At 47.6% G+C, this 23,378-nt stretch overlaps 1 protein-coding gene across 1 annotated transcript; it reads right to left on the minus strand.

The window, feature by feature from the left end:
• Nucleotides 1-22,120: 22,120 nt before the first annotated feature.
• Nucleotides 22,121-22,936, minus strand: LOC135376084 (uncharacterized). Its single transcript, XM_064608662.1, has one exon. The coding sequence runs from the start codon at nt 22,934-22,936 to the stop codon at nt 22,121-22,123; it is 816 nt and encodes a 271-aa protein (XP_064464732.1).
• Nucleotides 22,937-23,378: the final 442 nt, after the last annotated feature.

Here is a 23,378-nt window from a genome sequence, read left to right on the forward strand (position 1 = left end):
TGAATTCTCGCTGGACTGAAGCTACTTTCTGAAAATCAACCATAATACTCGTTTAAGTACATAACCTCTTCCAATACATTGGGACCTGAACGGTCACATTCGAGTGCACTCTTAAAACAGAGCTTCATGCTCTGCGAAGACACATTCACCGCATAGCACGTTGACCGCCACCCATTGCAAGGAATGAAGAGAGGGAGGGGCGTACGCCTTTTTCTGTCAGTTTGAATACATGATAACGGGGGGTTTTCATAAATCGGCGCCATCAAGTAAGGCGAGCCAACTACGCTCTGGCAGCGCGCGTCCGCCATATTTTGGGCGAGGATGGAAGCCTGGCCCGCGCGCGGACAGTACGGCTCTGCTTGAACCGCGCGTCTGGGGTGATCTTTTGTCTTCCGCCGCCAGGGACTTGGTCTTTCTCATCGAAGCATCGCTCTTTTCATGAGCGGATCGTCCATCTGCATTTGTAATGTCAGTGTGTTGTTGCGTGCCCTTCTGCAGCAAGCGTGGCATGAGGGACGCCGATGGAAACAAGCCGCGTGCACAAACTGTTTGACGGCTAAAGTTCACATGATACATGGCTTTCCCAATAACTATCGTCAGAAGCGTTCTCTTGCCATTCTAAATGCGAGAACTATAAATACCTCGGAGGCGTTCTGTTGCCATTCTAAATGGGAGAACTATAAATACCTCGCAGGCGAAAGCATAGAAAATATAGTAGGATAGTAGGAAGAATCGGCGAGAGCATGCAACACAGTAAGGTCCCATATTCAAAATACATGACTGGTCTTGAAATGTGCATTAGTGGAAAAATATGCATGCAAAAATATGGTGTACCGTATCTGTAAGTCGACAAAGCTACGTGGATGGAAGTTGAATCCGTATATACACGCATACTGTTCTCGCTAGCGCGGCCAGTCGTGCCAGACGAACTCAAATGTTCACAAAAAGGATCCACACGTCTTTGGGAAAACCCATCTGGTATGTTCGTCAAGTCTCTCGACCACCGACTTCTCGTTCGCGCTCGCTTACCATGCACGGCAACACATGTACGGCGTGCCCAAGATATGGCCGAATGTCGTCTAGTGGAAGGTGGCCAGACTTGACTTTTGAAAAGTGTCTATTGGCACAAAAAGGCGTACGCCTTTTGTGCCAGTGATAACCCTATCATTAGTGGCTATGGTTGGCGCAGAGCGTGCGATGCGGTGAAGTACACCACTTTCCACATACGTAGCAGAAGACGGAAATATGCGAGCTCTATGAGCAGCAGTGGAGAGCCAAGAAAGTTGATACCATAAATCGACCGGAGGCCAAGGCCAAGACCTTTCGAGTGCAACGACATCCGCAGTCGATCGACGAGTTGCGCAACAACCCGCAAACTGGGAGGGTAGCGGCATACCCGCCGCCACGCCACTTCACGATCCTTACTCTACGCACCTGGTCACCTGGTATTGCATTCACGCTTTACGTACACCCCATCCTTATCGCCACCCCACCCCCCCCCGTCAAGCCTCGCTCCCGGCAGTCGGCACGCGCCTCTCCAAGCCCCGCCCACCATTGCGACACCACAACAACACCTGTTTAATTTACGAACGTCACTGCAATCGGTCACCACCGAAAGGATGACATCTACCCAGGAGGAGGACCCGAAACCAAGTCGTCGCAAGCATGCGCGGTGTACAAGTCTCATAACCGGTCTCTGGAGTTCAGACTCACACACAATGAAGTTGAAGTTGAGTTCTGAAGTTGAATCCTGACCTATGATATGATGGGCTGATGAAATGATGAGTAATGATGCTATGAACTGTGATGTCAAATGATAAGTCGTTATGTGATGGGCTGTGATGTGGAATGATGGGTAATGATGTGATGGGCTGTGATATTGAATGATGGGTTATGAATGATGTGATGGGTTGTGATGGTGATGTCGAATTACGGGTTATGATGTGATGGCTGTGACGGTGATGTGATGATATGGGCTGTGGGAAAGGCCGGACATGATGTGATGTTGAATGAGTATTTCGAAAAATGCCGATCTATCTCCTCCCAGGAGAAGGGACGCGGGGGAAAACAATGGGACACTGAGACAATCGGCCGTGACGGGCGACGACTCACATCTCTAGTGTCTGAGTCATTCCTGTTTGGCAATAAGAAAGGGCTTTTGGCTATTAGAGCACCCACGGTAGTGTTAAAGACTGACTGGGAGAGGCTTTAACCCTTATTTGGCGCCCAACGTGAGACTGTTCCTTTGTCATTCAGGAGTGGCTCCGAACGCACTTTACCGCTTGGGGGCCCTGATAGGATTTCGTCAGTTCGCGAGTGTCAACCACTTGTGAGATGGTATTTACACGGTCCCCCGGTGACAGTGACGATGTAGCGGCAGGCGATAATCGGGCGAACGCCGAAGTCCCGGGAGCACAAAACGGGGACGGCGCCATCGACGGAACTAGTGCGGGAGCTGTTGAGAGAGAGAGAGATATTATGTGTTCAATGGCACAAAGGCACCAAAGGCCAAAGAACGCCAGAACTATGGTGAGTGTGTGGGAGATGATGATGGGAGAGAGATGATGTGGGAGGGAGGGAGAGAGAGGACGATAACAAGTGATGTTAACTATCTACAGGTATGAGCGATGAGGTGGTTCAGGATGAGAGAGAGTGGAGGTATGCGCGATAAGATGATCCAGGATGAGAGATTTACATCAGGAGTTTGGTGACAAAGGCTAAAAGCGGAGCAATGCTAAATATCTACATCTGATTAAGTAACGCACACATGGTCAAAAACTGGATAACATTGTCACCCAGCGCGCCCACGCCGGGTTGGGTGGAGTGGGACATGGTATCTGTTGAGTGCGGTGAAATACTGTTGGCGTTCGGATTGAGGGCACGATGCCAGTACGTGCAAGACAGTCAAGCTGTCACCTCAGTGCACTCAAGCTGGTGGATCCTGACCTCTGAGTAGGCGGTGGTGCGTGAGCCACGTGTGTCCAATCCTCAATCTAGCGTAAAGGACTTTGGAGGATCTGCTGATGTGTTCAGTCCGATGCGGGGTGAAAACATGTTGCTGGTTACGTGTAGCTTGTTATTTTCTTCCATGTCCCACTCCTGCTACCACTGTGTGTAGACAGGTCTCTAACATTGGCAGGATGTCTTGGTAGGGTAGTCCTAGAGTGACTCCTGTTGTGCCAACGCTCGCCGAGCCTCAGGGTCGGCTCGTTCATACTCCGGGATCCCAGTGTGGCTGGGGACCCAGCAGAGACAGATTGAAAGGCCTCGGGAACGAAGTTCGGGAGTCGCAAACGCACGTACCCGCTTGACGAGGTGATTCTTGCTGTCAGAGCATGAAAGCAGATGTATGTGATGCAAACAAGCTCGCATTCCTCTTTCCCTCCGATGCTCCATCTGAATATGGCTGTAACTCGGGCTATTCTGACGGGAAGTCGGTCACAGATTTCCAGTTGGAACTGGAGACCTATCAGACGTTTCTCGTACAGAAGCAAATCCAAGGGAGGACTGCTTACACATGCAACTGCCTTGGATTTCTCTAACCACTTGTTTAAATGCAGCCTTGATCGCCGTGTTCTGGAAATTTATACAGCAACCAGAGTCCCTGCAATGTGTTGCAGAGTTTCTCGGGGCCATTGCCCTGCCTGTGTTTCACTATGGTTCTCAGACACAAACTACCCCATTTCAACACAGTAGGGAGCACAGATTTGTAAATAGCACATGTTGATTGCACTGTACGTACCTCCCAAGTAAAGGGTCATAGTCGGTACTCCATCTTGTGCGATAATGTCAGGATAACGTCAGGATACACAAGTAAGCTAGATTTCAAACCACTCTTACATCATAGTAGTAGTATTTGTGTGAAGCTATGCAATTCCTGTCCTTCAAATAATTTCAACCATATGTTTCATCTGCCAGCGTGCTGTAACCTGTCCCTGACATGTGTAGCATTAGGGTGGAAAACCAAGGGCAGCGGTCGAAAAAACGAACACACACGAGCTATGTTCTCACTGTTTAACAGCTGCTCTGGCCACTAAAATGAACATGTACCAGATTAATACAACATGACAATACGCCGGCAAAAGCTAAGAAATAAAATTAGTAGTGAAATGCGCAATACATAAACACTTGCCATAACATGACAGTTTCCTTCCTGCATTCATGCACTGCCATTCATCCCACTTAAACACTGAACTATACTGACAGCATTAGTACTGAACTATATGACAGCATTACCCGCTCATTTGACAGAACTTGAACAAGACTACACAGCACACGGTAAAAGTAGAGTGAACATAATGTGCAGCTTTTCGTTTACGCTTAATGGCCGCAGAAGTAATGCATGAAGGCCACTGCTAAGTTGTGTTGCGAAACACCGCTTTCTGTTTGCCATGTCTAAGTGAAACACACCTGACCTGATCCAAAGTAACCGTTCTGAGTCTGGATCACACAAAGAGAAAAACACAACACACACACACGAATGAGCTGCGGCGAGCTCCACCTTGGGACAAAGTCAACAAGTAATTCACCAAAAATCGATGAGTGCCTGAAATGTAACATCCCTGGCTGTTAGCAGGACGGTTCACGTTCAATTCCTGGTGCTAGCACCGACTGGCTTTTTCGTGAATTATTTGTTGAAGTTTCCATGTGCTTGCGAACATGAACCATTCATCAACCACCACATCCTCATGAGGTGATGAGGGTTAATCATCCCAAAGAGACTGCCTTTCTTGCAGGTGTCGTTACGGTTGCTCACCGCTGGAGAAAAAAAAGGAAAGGGGATTTAATGACAATAAATAGATAAAATAATAATCAGTTTGAAACAGCCAAGGGATGAATTGTGTAGCATAATACATGAATGACCACGGCAGCCAGATAAGTATTTGGCACAAAAGGCTTTCACGGGCTACACATTCAGGGAAACAATGCTACAGTGTCTTGTCAACTCATGCCTTGCCGACGCGAAACTGATGGAGCTGTACACCTTATTTTAATATACAGGGTGTTTCAAAAAACGTGTCATTCGGACTAGCGACGGAAAAATACGGGGTAAACGGCAGTTGTGTGGCAACTGAATTTGTCATCTTGCAAAAATATCTTCAATTGATTTTAATTAAAATAAATTGAATTTCGTTAATTGAACTCAAAAATTTCCCAAGTCAACCTAACGTTTCTTTTTTTTACAGAATTAGAGAGCCCGTAGCGGACTTAGCCAGATCCACCAAGAAATCCGCTCGATATTGCAAATGGAACTGCTCAAAAAAAGTCCCGATATTGAGGCTTTAAACTTTCGGGTATTCAGCTGCGCACCAAATCAGACGCAACGATTCGTGGAGAGGAGGACATGCTCCTGCCCCCATGAAAGATAAAAGGTCGAAAAAAAAACGGGCGGAAAAAAAGAGGCAGAATCATTTTTGTTTGCCGCTTATCAACGTACGGTGGAATGTCACCCGCCTTGCCGCTCTAGCTTCATGGGGGCAGGAGCATGTCCTGCACTCTTAGAAATGAACTTCACCGCATAGCACGCTCCTAGCCCTCCATTATCTCGAATGATATCGTTATCTGCCCTTATTTGCTGAAAACGGGAGGCGTACGCCTTTTTTGTGACAATTATGACAGCATAAGTGTCACAAAGAGGCGTACGCATCCAGTTTTCAGCAAATCAGGGCAGATAACGATATCATTCGAGATTATGGTTGGCTAGGAGCGTGCTATGCGGTGAAGTTCATTTTTAAGAGTGTGCCCTCCGCGCATCTGTGAGACTGATTTGGTGCGCTGTTGAATACCCGAAACTCTTGTAGCCTCAACTTCAGGACTCTCTTTGGGCAGTTCCCTTTGCAATATCGAGCGGATTTCTTGGTGGATCCTACTAAGTTCACTACAGGCTCTCTAATTCTGTAAAAAAAAAGAACGCGAGGTTAACTTGGGAAATTTCAATTGGGAAGTTCAATTAAAGAAATTCAATTTCTTTTAATTAAAAGCAAATGAAAACATTTTTGCAAAATGGAAAACTCAGTTGCCCCACAAGTGCCGCTTACCCCGTATTTTTCCGTCGCCCCGTTTTTTTATAAAGTCCGGATGACACGTTTTTTTAAACACCCTGTATGTGTTTGTATATTTCTATAGAGATCGGACCAATCAGTGACATTGCACCAATATTGCCATGCAATATTGATGTTATGTTGCTAACGACCGCTTTCGTTATGCTGCAACGATGTTATTGAAAGAACATTGCAGAAATGTGACATTGCAATGCTGGTGTGACATTGCTAAAGACCGGTTTCGTTATTTTGCAACAATATTACAAAAACGACATTGCAAAAAAAAATTGATATTGCAATGTTGATGTAACACTGCCAATGACCAGTTATTTTAGTTTAGCAACGCTACGAAAGCAGCACTACACTATTAAAAATGAACTTCACCACATAGCACGCCCCTAGCCAACCATCATCCCCAATGACAACGTTCTCGCCCCTGATTTGTTGAAAACGGGAGGCGGTGCATAATGCCACAAAGTAGGCTCCGCCTCCCGTTTTCAACAAATCCTCGGCGAGAACGTTGTCATTCGGGATGATGGTTGGCTAGGAGCGTGCTATGTGGTGAAGTTCATTTTTAAGAGTGTACAGTCTTGGTGATATGTGTGCAAGTGAACACAGTACGCTTCATATTCAGTAATCGTCCTGCACCTGGGAAGACTTCAGGGCAATGGTGCCGACTTTCGTCTGGAAAGCCTATTGGGAAGCTCTGCAAAAACCGGAGACAGAATCCGTTAACTCCCAAGTCTCCCAAGTCTCCGTGTTAACTCCCAAGTCTTTGCACGGAAGGCGATCATTCTAACCACTATATGCCACGTGAGGGCTCAAGAGATGTGGTCGCACTGATTCTGTGGAAGAATGCCATATCGAGAGTCAGCACGCATTCACAGGTGTGTAAGAATAGATTGTAATTAATTTCAAGTTCTCGGTCAGATTAATTTTCTTTGAGACTATGTTGTCTTCGTCTCGATCGTTTTGCCCATAGTCAAATCCGAAATTCCGAACATTTCATTCATTGTTTATTGGTGGGAATTAGATAGAACAAGATTGTGCAACCATTCCGTTACTGAAGCACTCGGAGCAAGTGCTAAGGAAATGCTGCATGCAAAACGTGCAACGTTGCAGCAGTACGTTTGTTTCGATGTTGCTGCAATATTTCAGACGTTGCTTACACTCTAAAAACAGATCTTCACCGTATAGCACGCTGTCCGCCAACCATTAGGCGCGTTTAGATGAAGGCGACATAAGTCGACTGGGCGAGATAGGTCGATCTCCCCTCTACATGTAAACCCGCCTACATCGACCTAAAGGGGACGTCGACGCAGCAGAAATAAGTCGCTATACGTTGGGATAGATCAGACGACTGGAGTCATCTCGCCTTTGCCATGTAAACCAGGCAAGTCGACTGTGCCGACGGTTTCCGCTACGTCACAACCGCATCTGCCGCCGTGCTCCGCCCGCAAATAAACATATGGCGACGGACACGGTTGACGTTCCTGCAGGTGCAAGCATTTCAAGCCAGCAGCATTGGGCACTGATAAAACAGTATGCAATTGCACGGTGACCACTTTAGTGCCTTGATGGCGCTGTGATCGACTGAGTCGACTGAATTGCCCGGCGGACTAAGGCGCATCGCTTCCTGCCATGTAAACTGTCCCAAGTCGATCTTTGCGATCAGTCGACTGTTGCTTTCAGCCGACGTATGCGCCCATGTAAACGCGTCTATTGACACGGATGATAGGGTTATCACTTTTCATTCGAGGAGAGAGAGCGGGGCGTACGCCTTTTTGTGGCAATTCGGATATATGGTAATTGCCACAAAAAGGCGTACGCCTCCCTCTCTCCTGGAATCAAAAGCGATAACCCTATCATTCGCGGCAATGGTTGGCGCGCAGCGTGCTATACGGTGAAGTTCCGTTTTTAGAGTGTAGAGGTAACATTTCTTAGCTGCGGCATTTCCTCAATGTACTATGTGTGCAGTGAAAATTCTAAACCGCCATCAGGGACAACATCAGCTTCTACGTGTCAGATAGGATTGTATGTCCAACAGTAATCCAGTTAACGGTAACAAAAATGCAAAAGACAGATTAACTGAACTAATGTAACGTACGTTCGGTATCAAACAGTGAAGCTTGTACCACCCCATCCACAGGAACCACTGTCTGGACAGCAAAAGTGCTTGAACTCGGAGATAGCAGCTAAACGGAATGGCGACCTTTGTTTTCCAACCTGGAAGCACAGGATGTAACGCTGAGGGCAGATTTAAGAGTGGTGTCAAGATGTCTGCATGAGAGCGCCCACGAAAAGTGGAACATCTGTGAATACCTAAATTATAACATCACATTGACATACCTGTTGGTGGCAGACTTCAACTAAGCTGTCAGCAATTTCTTCATGTACCAGGTGCAAGCCACATCCTGCTTCATTTCCGCCTTCAGCGTGCACCTGTGGTAATTCACAAGTTAAATTATCAATACTGTTGTGTTGCTATAATCGTGCAAATATCAGAGTAAGCGCAGTAGCGCAGCTGCGCAATCGATTCATGAAGCTGGCTATTCTTATATCTGAGCTACGGCTTACTTTTTGCTCTCGTTTTTTGCTTGATCCTCCGTGGCACGTTCAAAATTTGTGTGTCGGGCATCTCCGATTTTCATCAGACGATTTCGTGCCGAGATTCCAAATTGCCTCTGGAGCCGCTCGTAACCTATGATAACATCTGTGGATGATATCCTTAGAGTGGAACTTTGCTGGCACCGCTGTCGCTGTCAGCGAAGAGCTTCGCACTGCTTGGTCTTTTGGTAGCTTATAATAGGTAACGTTTGAATGTTCCGAAGAATTGTAATAACAGCGTGGCAGCGTCGCATTCTCGACAACTTCCCCGTGGCATATCACGTATCATATCGCTCCAGTCCATAAAAGGCAAGGTCAGCACAAGGAAGTGCACTTTCGAAACGACGCCGTGCCAAAAAATATTCACATGCTTTGTTTCCGGCTTAGCAATAACAACAGCTGTTCGCCTATCTGCGGTGCACAGAGGACGAAACGAAAGAAGCCAAACGGCCAAGTGAAGAGTCCATGCCAAGCCAAAGACAGATAAATCGAGAGCAGTGACGTCGGTGCGCAGGGTTTGCCGACGGTCTGACGCGCGGGCATGGGAACTAAAAAAATGTTTTCTAAAAAACTACAAACAGTTGGACCAAGATATTTCGCACAGATATTCAGTGTTCGCTAATGAACACACAGCACGAGTATCGCTCAGTTCTGCGGTACTTCAAAATCGGCATACCTGACCTACAGAGCTCCATGGCTCCGTCGTCTGCAGCTGGTTTGCGGTTGTCTCGCGCAAGTGGGCGCACCGTTGACTACTTCTGATGTGTGCACTCGCTGGCACGAAACGACGCAGAATCGACGTGTCACAAGGTCCCGTACATGCAACACAGGTACTGCTTACACAAGGTCCTCTATCATTCTAAAGGCGATAAAACCCCAGTGCAGGGGGCACGCACAGACGAAACACGCTTATCGCTCTTTAACGTCCTGTATCATGCAAGGTCCCATTTCTGTATGGGATCATATATCCCATTTGTGTACAGGAGTGCCCACATCAAATCATCCTTTACCATAATCATATGGGAATTTATAGGAACTAGGATAACGTACCTTCAGCAGATTGATGATGATGGTTATATCAGCATCAACTGTGGACGTCCGCAGGGAGAGTTCAAAACTGGAAACCACTGTTAACTTATCCATCCAGAACTGCTGCATCGCTTACGTGCCGTTAGGGAAACTCAACTGTCTGTACATACGATCGTGAGCACTGAAAGCCAAATAGAGCACAGCTAGAGTACTTTCTTGTCGCGCACTTTAACAATTAGAGATTTTCTGTTCAGCAGTATTCCTTTATTGCATGCATATAACCTACACAAAGTCATGTTAATTACTCCATGCTACGATTTTGCCGAACAGAACATAGAAGAACGCAAAAAAAAAAGTCACAGGCATGACATAGGAGTAGAGCTTGTAGGATAATAATCCCCTGAAACGCCGTGAGTACAATCCACGTAGGCGAGGGAGCCTCAGAAAATCTGCTTCCCCCAGGGTGGCGGTCTGACGCCACGTCCGGTCGGCAATAGTGAGGCACCTGTCCTCTTTCTTCCTGTAGTTTTACTTAATGCCGCCACTCCCTCGTATAAGCTGGACAGATCGAGTTGCTAGCAGACAAATCTCTCTGTAGGTAGTGGCAGCAGCCAACACCTCCTAATAAAGAAAGCCTCGCCGACGTGACGTAATAACTGAGAGCCATCCAATAAGGCTCGTGTTTTTAACTGCCATAGCCAATCACTAACGTGCTTTCAGCGGTCATAGCCATGGAAGCGAACGACGTACCGTCGTCTGCGGATAGTGACTGAACGGCCCCGCGTTCTAAACCGCAACCGCAAAACGGCCCCATATCTTTCTGAAACGCCTGTTGAACTTTTTCTCTGCAGATTCACCTCTACATGTTCCGAGTTGGTTGCAATTATCATATGTTCACGTACCGAAGGAGGGAGAGAGGGCAATAAGCAGCCCTTCTGTATCTAGGTGGCGTTGGTGACCCAGCTCCCGTGACCCTCTGACGTCACAATAGGTACGAATACGGACGGTGCGTGTGCGGAGGAGGGGGTGGTTGTTCTCGTGATACCACAGGGAATGGAGTGGGGGGACTTAATGCTTCTGCTAGGGAGGAGTGTGATCGCACAAAAGTCCTCCCCACGGCATTCGCCACTGCGTCACAAAACGCGAGTGGGGTCTTTTCTGGGGTCTTTGAGTACACTCTTAACTCGGTACCCTTTAGTAAAGGGTAAAAAATCGCAATATTTTACCCTCTATTTCAGAAGCTACCAGGTACCCTCTGAGCGACCCCTTTTATAAAAGTTACAAGGAAACCCACTAATTAGAGGTTACGGCCTTCAATCCATGCAGCACCTGCCCGTAAAGGTTACGCCAACGTTCGGCTTTTTATACAGGATGTTCATTTTTATTCGCAACAGAGTAGCGCTCATTTGGCAGGTGGGTTATGTGAACTTTTTGCTAATTAATCGATCCGTAGTTACAAATACATGCGTCAGGAAATGTCGGAAATGTTTGTAACTACGGATGGGTTAATTTGCGAAAATTAACACAACCCACCTGTCAAATGAGCGCTGCTATGATGCGAATAAAAACAAACACCCTGTGCGTGGGATATGGACAGACATTTACAGAACACACCGAGGTACCAAAATGCACGAGCAGAAAAGGAGATCTTGCACATATGTATATTACAAAAACAGAAGTCTATCTAGAGGTGACACATTGTGCACAAGTGCGATTCTGATGTGAGGAGGAACCATGATCGCTTTACCAAAGGTATGTGGAAAAAAGAACTATCTTCTAAGTGAGAAGCAATGCATAAAAGTGCGAGGAAGCCAGCGAGTCAAAATAACTGACCTATGTTTGCTAAGCTGAACAGACCCAACGAAATGGAGAATTGCAGCAGAAAAAAATTTATTCCACATTCGTGTTGCAGAGGCGGGCGCAGTATTACATAAAACGCACACAATCTTGAGGAGTATGAGTGTACAGTAACGCAGGAGACACTACATTACTGCGTTATCAGCGTTGGAGGCGCTCTGGGACGAGTTTGTGAGGTACTGCATTTTGCGCTGGTTGACGGTATGTGAACCTGCATGTAGGATCCTGGGAACAAAAGTTTGGGTAATGAGAGTAACATTTACGGAACCATTCAAATCCGTACAAAGCACAACGTACGCTGAGAGAGCAGCATAAATGCGGGAAGGCGTTCACTCCGCGATTGAGTCTTAGAATATCGTAAGAATACAACAAGTAGGAAGCTGCGAATTATATATCTGGATGCATATATCCACAGCTCGCAAAATGCACGCCGGTGTATTGACTTGGCGACCAAGTAAGAGAAGAAAAGTAGCAAGCGTAAGTGGCGTTCATATGCAGGACCGCAAAACGCTTGCCATAATCACAACAAACATGCGCTAAGAGCTCTTGCTATCAAAATAACGCACGTACCTAGCACAAAATGTACACTTACCCAGTGTATGAAGTGTGTGAATTAGGGCTGCGGTGGATGACGTTCGTTTTCGGTTATATATTCTTTGCAGTCTTCGCACTCACTACAGTTTCCCCTGAGAACACCGAAAATATCCTTGTTTGCTAGCGACACCTAGCTTTTCCGTTGTTCCTGACGATACTATGATAAACGCGAGGAAAACCACTGATTAAAACACATTACACTCGTTAACGGACGGACGACGAGCGTTAAGCGTTTCAAGGAAACCGCTCTCAGTGCGGACAGACCTAGACCGCCGCTCGGCTACGCAGCGAAATCGGAAATGTTGGTGGTTGCGGCATTGACAATGGTTTTTCACCCTTTGGGAAGAAACATACTAACACTATTCCAGACTGCGAACTTATAATCTGTGTGCATACAGCATTGATAACATGCAGTCGACGTATAGATGACGCTGAAACAGATAAAAAATAACAGCGTAGATTCGCAACTGTCGTCTCGAATGGGAGGCTGAAACGCGGCATTATGCTGCAAAACAGAAGGAAAACAAACGATAAGAAACTAAGAAAGAAATTATCGTCGGAGATATCGCTTAGAAGTTACAGTGCCGGAGTAGAGGGTACATTTATAAGTTACAACAAGCTGTTTTTGTTTTTTCCGAGATGTAACTTCTATTCGTGTTGTGAAGACATGACCTTGGCGCTTTTAACCTCTAAATATACGTTACAGTGGTGTAACCTGTAAGAAATCTCGAAATCTACGTCTATATAGAAGTTACATGTTTCTAAAAGTTACAATAAAAGGTACGGGTTTAAGAGTGTAGGGTTCCCTTTCTGTGACCACCTTTAGCTTCCCCCGTTGAGCTTGTTGCAGGAGCATTACAAAGCGGATCAAACAATCGAGTAAATAGCTTTTGAAATGTGTTACGGTTACGAAGGAGTCGGCTACTTACCCATCGCCCACGCCTATCCCGTGCTTCGTCCGTCGGCTACCCCGAGCATGTTCACGAAACTTTGGCACCCCTGAATGGAGCACATTTGGGAAAAGTGTCCATACGTAAATTAACACGATGTCGCACGGACCATCATCCGGTGGCAAGGATTTCATGTTGAAACCCAGATACACAACGCAAGTGATGGTCTTCTCCGGAACTGCAAGTTAGAAGTGCTATATAGAAACAGCACCCAATCATCACTAACACAAGTAGCAATAATGGCGTACGGGGCGGTTTGGGCGTCGTCGTCGTCGTAGTTGTTGTGGTGGTGGTGGTGGTCGTCGTCGTCGTGGTTGTTGCTATAGTACTTGGAGGATCGATTGAAGGGACGCTCGTGGGGTTGTAAGCGTATCCGTCATCATCTGAACCGTCATCTCCCCCACCACCTCCACCACCTCCATCACCTCCATCACCTCCTGAACCAAACTGAAACGTGCCTGTAATGATACTGTAACTCTCTCACTACTCACGCCTTCTGCAAAACCATCACCGAAAGCATGTACTTTGTACGGTTTGTGCCGATAGAACAAGCGGGAGTGAACAAGGGCTGCCACCTTCTCTATCGGTCACTACCGAACACCGAGGGGGTTGCAAGCGCAACGGAGTGGCGCGCACAGACCTCTGAATCGATACGATGTATTCAGTGGCGTATCTAGTACGTGGCAGGTGTGGACAGGTGCCATGGGCGCCAGGTGAACAGGGGCGCCATTATGTGGTCGAGTGTGAATGTGCCAGGTCGGGCACTCAACCTGGCACATTCATAAATGATCTAAAGCAACCGCCATTAGGGAGGTTGTAGTGTGAAACCTAGTGCGGACCACACGAAAACGCATCCCCAAGGACATCATGTTACCCATGTTGCCATGGGCGCAGGTAGCTCTAGATACGTAACTGGATGTATCAGAAGCTTCTCTAGCTCTCTTTTTTTAACCAAACGTTTAAATAACTGGGCACTACAAATAACTGAACGTCAAGCAGAAAACCAGGAAAGTCAATGGCAGCCCGGCCAACTGAAAGACGAGACAAGCACGAAGGCCCTTCATTGGCTGGCTGGAATGCATTAGTTGCATTTTTGTTGGTCCTGTCAATTTCGTTTGCATTGTGCCCAGTGCTCTGTGAACTAAACTACGTGTTCTATGGGGAGCTGTTACTGCCACGCTGCTATCCGCTTTTTGCTCGGTATTGGATTGGACGAAGTGGATTCTGAAGGACACATTCTTGAGCACTGGGCACCGGAACCAGAACCGAATTACACCATCACCCGGACACCGAAGGCAAGCCTTGAATTCCCGAACGGTTCGGGGAGATCCGGACATGGTGTCAACCCTAGGGTGCATAACCATTGGGTGCACAGAGTTGTTCACGAACCAGTAGCATGGTACAAATGCTGTAGCGTGTATAGGTATAGTACAGTTGTGAATAGATGCATGGAACGGTTGGAGCTCCGGTGCATGTAACAGTGGATGCGCGTAAATGGTGATCCCCACTTGGTAAAAGTGGGTACTGGCAACGATCTAAATCGCCGATAAGATAGGGTTATCGTTCAGCCACCGCTTACGTGCTGACGACACCCAAAGCCTGAAAGGAATTCCGTTTCCGAATTCGTCACGTCAAATCAAAGTGGTGAGGCGAAGTGGGCCTCACGTGTTACATGCCAGCGCTTAACTGGTGACGATCTTTTTTTCCTTTGATTTGGCAAGTATACGTGGTTAAAATACATTCGATAACCTGATGCGGTCACCATAGTCGTAATGGGGAGGCGTCCGTTTTACCGAAACACTCCGAAACAGGTTTATTTGGATTTAATCCACATTTATTTTATCCGGTGGATTTTTTTAGTTTATCCACACAATTTAACCCGGCTTTTTTTTATAGATTTTGTCCAGATGCGACGTCACACAGGAGACTCCCGCCTTATTTTATTTTAGTGTTGGCTGTTTACAAAAGCCCAGGTTAATTACATTAACATCTAACATTTTTAACTTGACTTTTTGAACTTTTCAGATTTAACTTTTTTCCCGTTTCTTTCTACTTCTGCCCATTCAGGGAGAGGCTTTCTTCTGCTTCCTGGAAGAATGTTAACTGAAGTACGACATCGCCCCAAGTATCCAATCGTGTGGCGTCTGCACCATTCACCCACGCGTGCATGAAACTCTACCTTTCGGAAAACAATGGAAACTCATTGAGTGTCACTGGGATAGGCAGTTTCATAAACCGAAACGACGACAGGTCACCCGAAATCAGGAAGAACAGCAAAACACATTCGTGTTTACTCTGTGTCACATTTTTTTATTGGGTGTTAGCGCCGCGAAGCAACTGTGGCTATGAGCGGCGTACAGATGTGGACAGACGGAGAGAGGACAGCAGGAAGAAGTGGGCAACAGGGGGATTAGAATGCGACCTGGGCCTACTTCAGGGGAAACTGTGCCGACATTCGTCTGAACAGTCTTCGGAAAACCCGGGTAAAACCTCAGACAGCACAGCCGGTGGTAGGATTCGAAGCCACGACCTCCCAGTCTTCAGCAGGACCTTGGTAGGTTACCACCAACGAGCAGACGCCTTAGCCCACTCGGCAATCCCGCTGGTAAAGGTGTCACATTTCCAGGCTGGTCTATATATTCTCCAAAAATATCGAAAAATATATCCGGGTTTTATCCCAAAAAAATCCCACTGGAGAGGATCTTTTCAAAAATATCCGGATATTTTTTTCAACCCTGCTTCGAAAGGCGTTCAGTATCCCATTCGCAAGACGGTGTTAGTGTACTAAGCGACTCTCTCACGGCCCCCGTCTTCTTGTGCTGCTGAGAGGGGTGTAGTTTCACTGTGGCCACGAATCCGCGTTGTTCCACAATGTCTACGTGGAGTAGTGCACCTAATGAGACCGTACATCCCACTTTATACGGGACAGGTCCCGCTACCCCAGGAGCCTGCTTGGCTGGAACGAATCCTCGAACGGAAAAAGAGGCGGCTAAGCAAGGGTAAACAAAGGTTGTCTACTCCAACGTACCCCTCCTTCCGCCTAATCTTTTCACTGTGTACCCAATAGAACACTGTAGCTAACAAGCCATCCATTTGCCAATACTTCGTATAGAAAGCAACGATCGCCTTCGCATGCTTCGTCGAACAAGCTGCCTCGGTGGGATGGAAACGGTCTGGATATAACGATCCCGATCAATGGTAATTAATCTAATGGTCTTTATGATGAAATGACGCGCGCTTGGCAGTCCGTCGCGATAAATAAACCACCAGGAGGAATATGGTTGTCACATTAGCATACCCCGTATGTTTAAGCGGAAACAGGACTTACTGATGACGACAAAGGTCCCTAGCGCCAGCGTGAGAAGGCAGGCAGCCGCCACTCCTATCACAACCCACTTTTTGCTGTTCCTGGAAGTAGTGAAGGTCGCAGCACGAAGAATACGTCACGGAAGGACATAGCCGTATACTTACCCGCCACCTGGAAAATAAAATTTTCAACGTACTTTCCACCCAAGCTGAGCATCACGAGTAGAAAACAGAACGGAAAAACCGTAAGGATGGGAGCAGTTCTAGGACAGACCCTCGACAAAGTTTCGTCATCTCCCGTTTTATACCCAGCCAGTGATGATTCTATCGTTGAGCACTCCGGCGAAGTTACTGAAGAACTGAAGGAGCTGGGAAACAGCACCACGGCTTTCTACTGGTCGACTACATTTCGGGGTGCGAGGCACTGAAGCCCCCTAACACCTCCTTTAAGGCGGCGCGTCAGAGCCGGCACTTCGTCGTCTACAATCGAGGGGAATTTCGCAAGCGAGCGAAATAGTTCGCGCAGTCACCGCTTCACAACATTTTGGCGCTTGCTTGGAAATGCGGTACCGCTGATGTAGCGTCTTTTTGTGTTATTTTTGTTTTCTCTTGGCGCGCGACGGGTCAAGCGAAATCTTGTGCAAACATATGACCGCTCGTGCTCACCCATGCCAAGTCCAATACTGTAAACACGCATATCGCGCTCAGCCAGACGAAACGATTAGTGGCGCGGCTTTTGAATGCGCACAGGCTGTCCAGCTGTCTCCTGAACTTCTTCGTCGATCTGTTGCTGTTCCGTGCTGTGTTGTTGTCGGGCGAAGGGTTAGTCACCAGTCACCATTTCTTCAATGCTTGCGTATACATATACTAAATGAAATTCCTCGTAACACAAAAAACCTAGGTTGGACACGACGCGGTTGAAAGACGTTGGTGTCGACATGTTATAGCCTACCGACATTACGCGGAAATTGCGAAACGAAGCCGCAACCTGTTTTCGTTATTTCCTGTCACCCTGGGCTTACAAATTTCAGACCACATTGTGGTGGTGCAAAACGCTTCTTTTACTTGCACAGTCAACGGAAATAAAATAAAACTGCAAAGAGGCTGCATAACGTTTCCCATGTCCTTGGACATCAGTGGAGAAGGAGGAAAAACGCAAAAGAGAAGGGGAAGAAAAGCAGGGTAGAGGAGAAAAATGTGTGTGCGTGGACCATACAGCTGTTTGGAACGTAAAGTGCGAATGGAGGTTTCCAGTTTGGTCGTGTATAATATTCCGGTCTGTTGTGCTCATCCTGGTCTTCACTAACCATGGCCCCAGACTTCGCCGAATCACAGATCAGCATGCCGTGAACTGGGTCTCTGATGTCCCATTCGTCTGGAAGTGCCCTTCAGCTCGTGGTTTTGTCAGTCTCGACCTCGGAGTGAGAGCATTTCATAACAAATTGTCATTGTAAGTGTCATCTTGCCTATCCGCGCAGCAACTTCCAGAAATCCTCTCTAGCTTTCTTTTTCGTCCTCGTCGTGGCTGCCGACATCACATGACCATCTCGATTAGCAAAAGGCAGACGGCACACTGATTACAATTCTTCTGGCCTCGCGTACTTCCCTTCTGTAATCGGGAACTTTCGCATGCTTCGAGGGCCAAGATTGCAAGCTCTGGCAGGAGGTTGTCGTTATAAATTCGCGCAAGGTACACCCCCCCCCCCTTTCTCATTCCAAAAGGCGTCGTCCAGAACCTACAACGAAGGGGCAGTACTGCCGGTTGGTTACACACAATTCCGGTACGTGACTCTGTCCTGCACGCTTGCCACCATCAGCCAGTTGGTCCTGATATTTCGCGAATGTTCCGGTCACCATACACGGCATGTTCAGCGCGGCACAGAACTGAGCATGGGCCCAATATCGCGCTCTACTAGAGAGGACTGTCAAAACGACAGTGGTGTTCACGTCCACATGATCTTGTCCGACGCTTGGTGGACGCTCAGTGGCAGCCACTCCCTTTAGTCTGTACATTTTGCACTGCAGTGTTAGTTCACTGCGCAATCCTTTTCTGCGTTCAGAAAGGACTTTCATGTCTGCAAGTGCACAACAATGGGTGATGCATTCCGAGCGCCTTGAAGCTATGGACAGATGCATTAGTAACAGACAGTCGTAACTAAAGCCCAGAATATTGACATGTAACTAAAGCCCAAAATACTGACATGTAACTAAAGCCCAAAATATTCAGTCATATCTGAAATACGCACTTCGCTGCTGTGAAAGCGACGTCAAATTGCACAAACAATTGCACTGTGAATTTGTATAAAAGTCAAGCCTCGGTATAATCGTGTCCCTTCACGTCGAAGTCCTCGGTACTGCGGCAGGGAGGGAGTAGAAACAATGTTCAGTTGGTTCAGCAATGGTTGGTTCATGAGCCACCAGCCTGTGCTTAGCGACGCGGTCGCAATTCTTGGCGTCAGTGACGTCAAGAGGGAGTATCCTCACAACGCATTCTTTAGTAATTTCTTAGCCGTTTTCTGCTCAGGACACAGAAGCACAGACGACGGGTGATGCCAGCACCCACGAAGGTGCACATGAAGCGAAGGTGTCGACACAAGATTCCAGAATACGGGGCTGCACAAAATGCATACGTGCTGTGCAACATACTCGGGATGCCTACTTGGACCCAGTGTATTTTGCTCTGCAGTCTGGATTTCTGATTGGCATACTGCGGGAATGGTGAGGATCAACAAGCTCTGGCAGGAGATAGTCGTCATAGAAACGCTGAAGGTGGACAACCATGCTGTCGTTCCAAAAGGCTTCGTCCCTGTCAATCCTCTCCCCTGAGATCTTGCTGACATCTGTCCAGACTACGAAGAGGCAGTACTGCCGGCCTGTCACGTGGAGCTGGCCCTGGACTTGGTACCAGTACGGGTGCGCCCTCTTCAGTTTCAACTTGCCTTCCACCTCAGTGCAGTACACAATCTTCTTTGAGTGAACAGCCTCAACAGGAGTCATGCCGTATGCCGACGATGGACATTTCACTTCGACAAGGCCGTCATCCGCAATCAGGCCATCGGGGCTGGCTGCCAGAAAGCTACAGGCCTTGTCAACGAAAAGATAGAAACCGATTGACTTTTACTACCTCGTGCTTTTCCAACTCCGCAATCGCAAAGGGCTCATACCTCCTCCCGTGCCTCAGTGAAGCAGTATCAATGTCCCGGTACAAGATGTCCTTAACTGCACCCACACGACTGGTAGAGAGGCGCATCCTGCATACTCTACAAAAAAAAAAAAAAAAAAAGACGCCGTAAGTCGCTTTGTCCTTTCTTGTTTTCACCGGAGGCTCAGCGACTGCTGTATGGTGTCTTCCTGTAATGCGGCATGCTCCTCCTCTGAGAGCTCAAGCAATTTTTTGTCGTCGATGCATGCCATTGCGATGGACGTTGGCTCCATGTCTGGTCTTTGTTCCCCATAGTCAGCATTGCGGCGCTCGGGCTTCTTACGCAGGGCTGGAAGGCTGGCCTTCTTGGCTTTGGTGTTGAGACGGCGTTTGGCCCTTGCCTCTTCACGTGCATTACAATGTTTTTGAAGGCTCAAAGTGTACTTCCATGACTTTGTTTGACACATCTCCTTGTGCACACGATGATGCAAACCTTCACGTGAGTTCATTGATACGGCTGCGGCAAATGCGCTTGTTTGGTAAGACCGCCGCTGACAGAAGTTGATCCGCTTTCCCCCAACAAACTTCGCGATAACGGAAATGAAGTGCTCGGCGGCGTTATTGTCAACATTCATCAACAAGCTGCGAGCATTGCCTGCAACACGACTTAGTGTGACCTCAGTGACTTAGTGACTCAGTGACTCAGTGTGATCTCAGTGATCTCCAGTGTGATCTCAGTGTGCAACCCTGTTCTGCACACATGAATTATTTCTATGTCCGCAAGCGTGCAATTGAACGTTTTGCAATTGAACATTTTCTTGCATTCCTGTTTTGAATACACAATTTCCAATGAAGTGAGGCCAAACGCGATCGTCCCGGCGTTAGATGGGGAATGACATGCCACGTTCATGCCCCCCCCCTTCGAGAAAATAAACATCGATGAATGAACAGCTCATGTATAGTATAGTCCGTCAGGGCCTGTGGGCAGGGCTAAGCTGCCTGTACTCCTGTGTCACTGTCAACGTCGGCCTCGTCGTCGACCTGCACGTGCAGCGGTATAGCATTTCCAGCGCTCAAAGTGTTGTGTCTTGTGACGATACCCTCCATGGGAGATAGCAGCACTGCGCCGCCTATTCAGAGACTAAAATACATGGCTGACCATGCCCGACGAAAACTGCCAGGTCAACGCCTTAACATAGATGAAATGTTTTTGCTGGTGTTCGTTCTTGACATATTTTTCTCGTAGTTAATTATTTTAGATTTGTGATTTTCACTCTAGTTATTTTGTAGCGACGGAGAAGATGTAGGCTCCGAGTCTTTCGACGCCGGCAGAAACTTTTCTGAGCCACATATCAACAATCCAAAAACATTAAGTACTAGATATTCGTTCACTCTTTCATTCAAAAGAAACTCGGTGCAAATCGACCTGTTATTGACGGCGCTAGACGAGTTGGAAGATGTATGGGGATTCCCATAGGCGCGCGAGGGGTGATGCAAGCCTTAAAGGGTTGGAACTGCCCGCCACAATACTTAGGAAAAATATACAAGCCCTAGAACACACTCCCGAGCAAAGAGCAGACGTTACAGAGCCCAGAGTTGCATCAATACCCATTGGGAGTCGTAGGCACATGACTTCTCATGCGCTGCCTCACTGGCAACAGCCAGGACTGTGATGTCAGTCCGCTGACAGTGCCGCGTCAGTGGCGGAGTTCGCGGTTCCCACTTTCTCTGCTTCTATTACCTTCTCCACCATGAAACTTTCAATGCAGGTTCACAACGATGCCAAGAACGTTTATTTGAGATAACCTGGGATGACCTGTCGCCCAGGACTGTGATCCAGTCAGTGCCGCGTGAGTGGCGGAGTTCGCGGTTCCCATTTTCTCTGCTTCTATTACCTTCTCCACCATGAAACTTTCAATGCAGGTTCACAACGATGACAAGAACGTTTATTTGAGATAACCTGGGATGACCTGTCGCCCAGGACTGTGATCCAGTCAGTGCCGCGTGAGTGGCGGAGTTCGCGGTTCCCATTTTCTCTGCTTCTATTACCTTCTCCACCATGAAACTTTCAATGCAGGTTCACAACGATGCCAAGAACGTTTATTTGAGATAACCTGGGATGACCTGTCGCAACACTTTTAACTACTGCAGGGGCAGACCTGGGGATAAGTCATGGGTTGGAACGAGTGCCTGCGCTCAATGCAGAACCGGCGTCTACGGAGGGGGGGGCAAGGCGGGGCGATTGCCCCACCAGACGTACGCCGAGGGGACACAAAGATGACGTCCGGATGGCTGGGAGTTAACGGTGTTTGGCGTCCCACAAACCGATGACAGTAGATCATAAAATGCACGCTGTTCTAAACCAACGTGTGTATGTAGAATTATGAAATAAAAATTTTCGTTCTCGACCCACATACCAGCGTACAATTCGTAGTTTTCATGTTCTTCTTCATTGCGCCCTGTTGATACCAAGTCGAGAAGAGACGTGACTAGTTACGATGATGTTTATTTCCAGAATGAATAACGCTCGCGACGGATGATAGTCAGGATGTGATGTGCGAGACATGCGCTCAGTTGTGTTGTACTTATAATGATCATGATATGTCCGTTGCATTAGCAACAGACTGCGGACCGGCAGCGTCATGCTGTTGTATCTCGAGTGGGTACAGCGACCTGCTAGCGCGTCTAGTCACATGCCCAGTAGACTTTCGCACTGTATATGACCGTACCGTCCCATCTTGTCTCTTGTGTCCGGATTGAATGCGGACCAGAGGCCAGAACATCCTTGGCTTTCTTTCTTCTGAAATCACGACGTCGCCTGGCGACATAGTTTTCCCCCTATTTCGTTTCCACTGGTTGGCTGAGCGGAGCTCCATGAGGTAATGCCTCTGCCACCTTCGCCATGCTGCTTGGAGCAATGTTGCACGTTTCTGCCATGTGCGACAGATGGGTTCCGTCTCCTCTGTCGTCATCTGTGGAGGCACTATGGTAAGGCGTCTCCCTGTGATGAACTCCGCTGGTGTTAGCGGAAGAATCTCATGTGGGTCATCGTACACGTAAGAAAGCGGTCGAGAATTAGTGACGGCTTCCACCTCTGCTACGATTGACACCAGGTCTCCATACGTCAATGATTTTCTGCCGATGGTTTTCTTCAATGCCTGTTTCACAGACCTTATCAATCTTTCATAGAATCCACCCCACCACGGTGCATTTGTAGGAATGAACTTCCAGCTCACGCTGTTGGTCCCAAGCCAGTCCAGCACTTGATCGTCTCGTATACGTCGCCATAATGCAGCAAGTTCCTTGTTGTATCTTTTGAAGGTGGGTGCGTTGTCGCTGTATATCACTCTAGGCATCCCTCGCCGTACGAAGAATCTTCGTAGTACGTGAACGAAGCTTGCTACCGACATGTCGCGGGAAACTTCTAGGTGGACAGCCCTTACGACAGCACAAGTAAATGTACAAGGCAATGTACATTTTCACGTTGCGTTGATGACTGCGCGTGTCTCTGACGTATAGAGGTCCTGTAAAATCCACTCCTACAACGGTAAATAAATGGCATTGTTGCACTCTGTCAGCAGGAAGTGGTGGCGTGTTCTCAGACGTTTTTGTCTGGTTGAATCTCCTGCAAACGGTGCACCTATGAAGAATGTTCTTCACCACCTGCCTTCCTCGAACTATCCAATTGTTTTCCCTAAGCCTTGCAAGAGTGTCTGCTACTCCTCCATGCATGACCCTTCGGTGAGCTTGCTCGACGAGTAATGAGACGTAGTGAGCATCTCGTGGCATGATTATGGGGTGCTTTTCATCGAACGTAAGATTTGCCATCTGTAACCTCCCTTCAATCCTCAC

This window comes from Ornithodoros turicata, unplaced genomic scaffold (genome assembly GCF_037126465.1).
Source record: "Ornithodoros turicata isolate Travis unplaced genomic scaffold, ASM3712646v1 ctg00001028.1, whole genome shotgun sequence".
Taxonomy (NCBI): Eukaryota; Metazoa; Arthropoda; class Arachnida; order Ixodida; family Argasidae; genus Ornithodoros; species Ornithodoros turicata.

What these genes read in the sequence shown, in the direction of transcription:
- LOC135376084 (XM_064608662.1), bottom strand. Translation starts at nt 22,936, where the DNA reads ATGTCGGTAGCAAGCTTCGTTCACGTACTACGAAGATTCTTCGTACGG.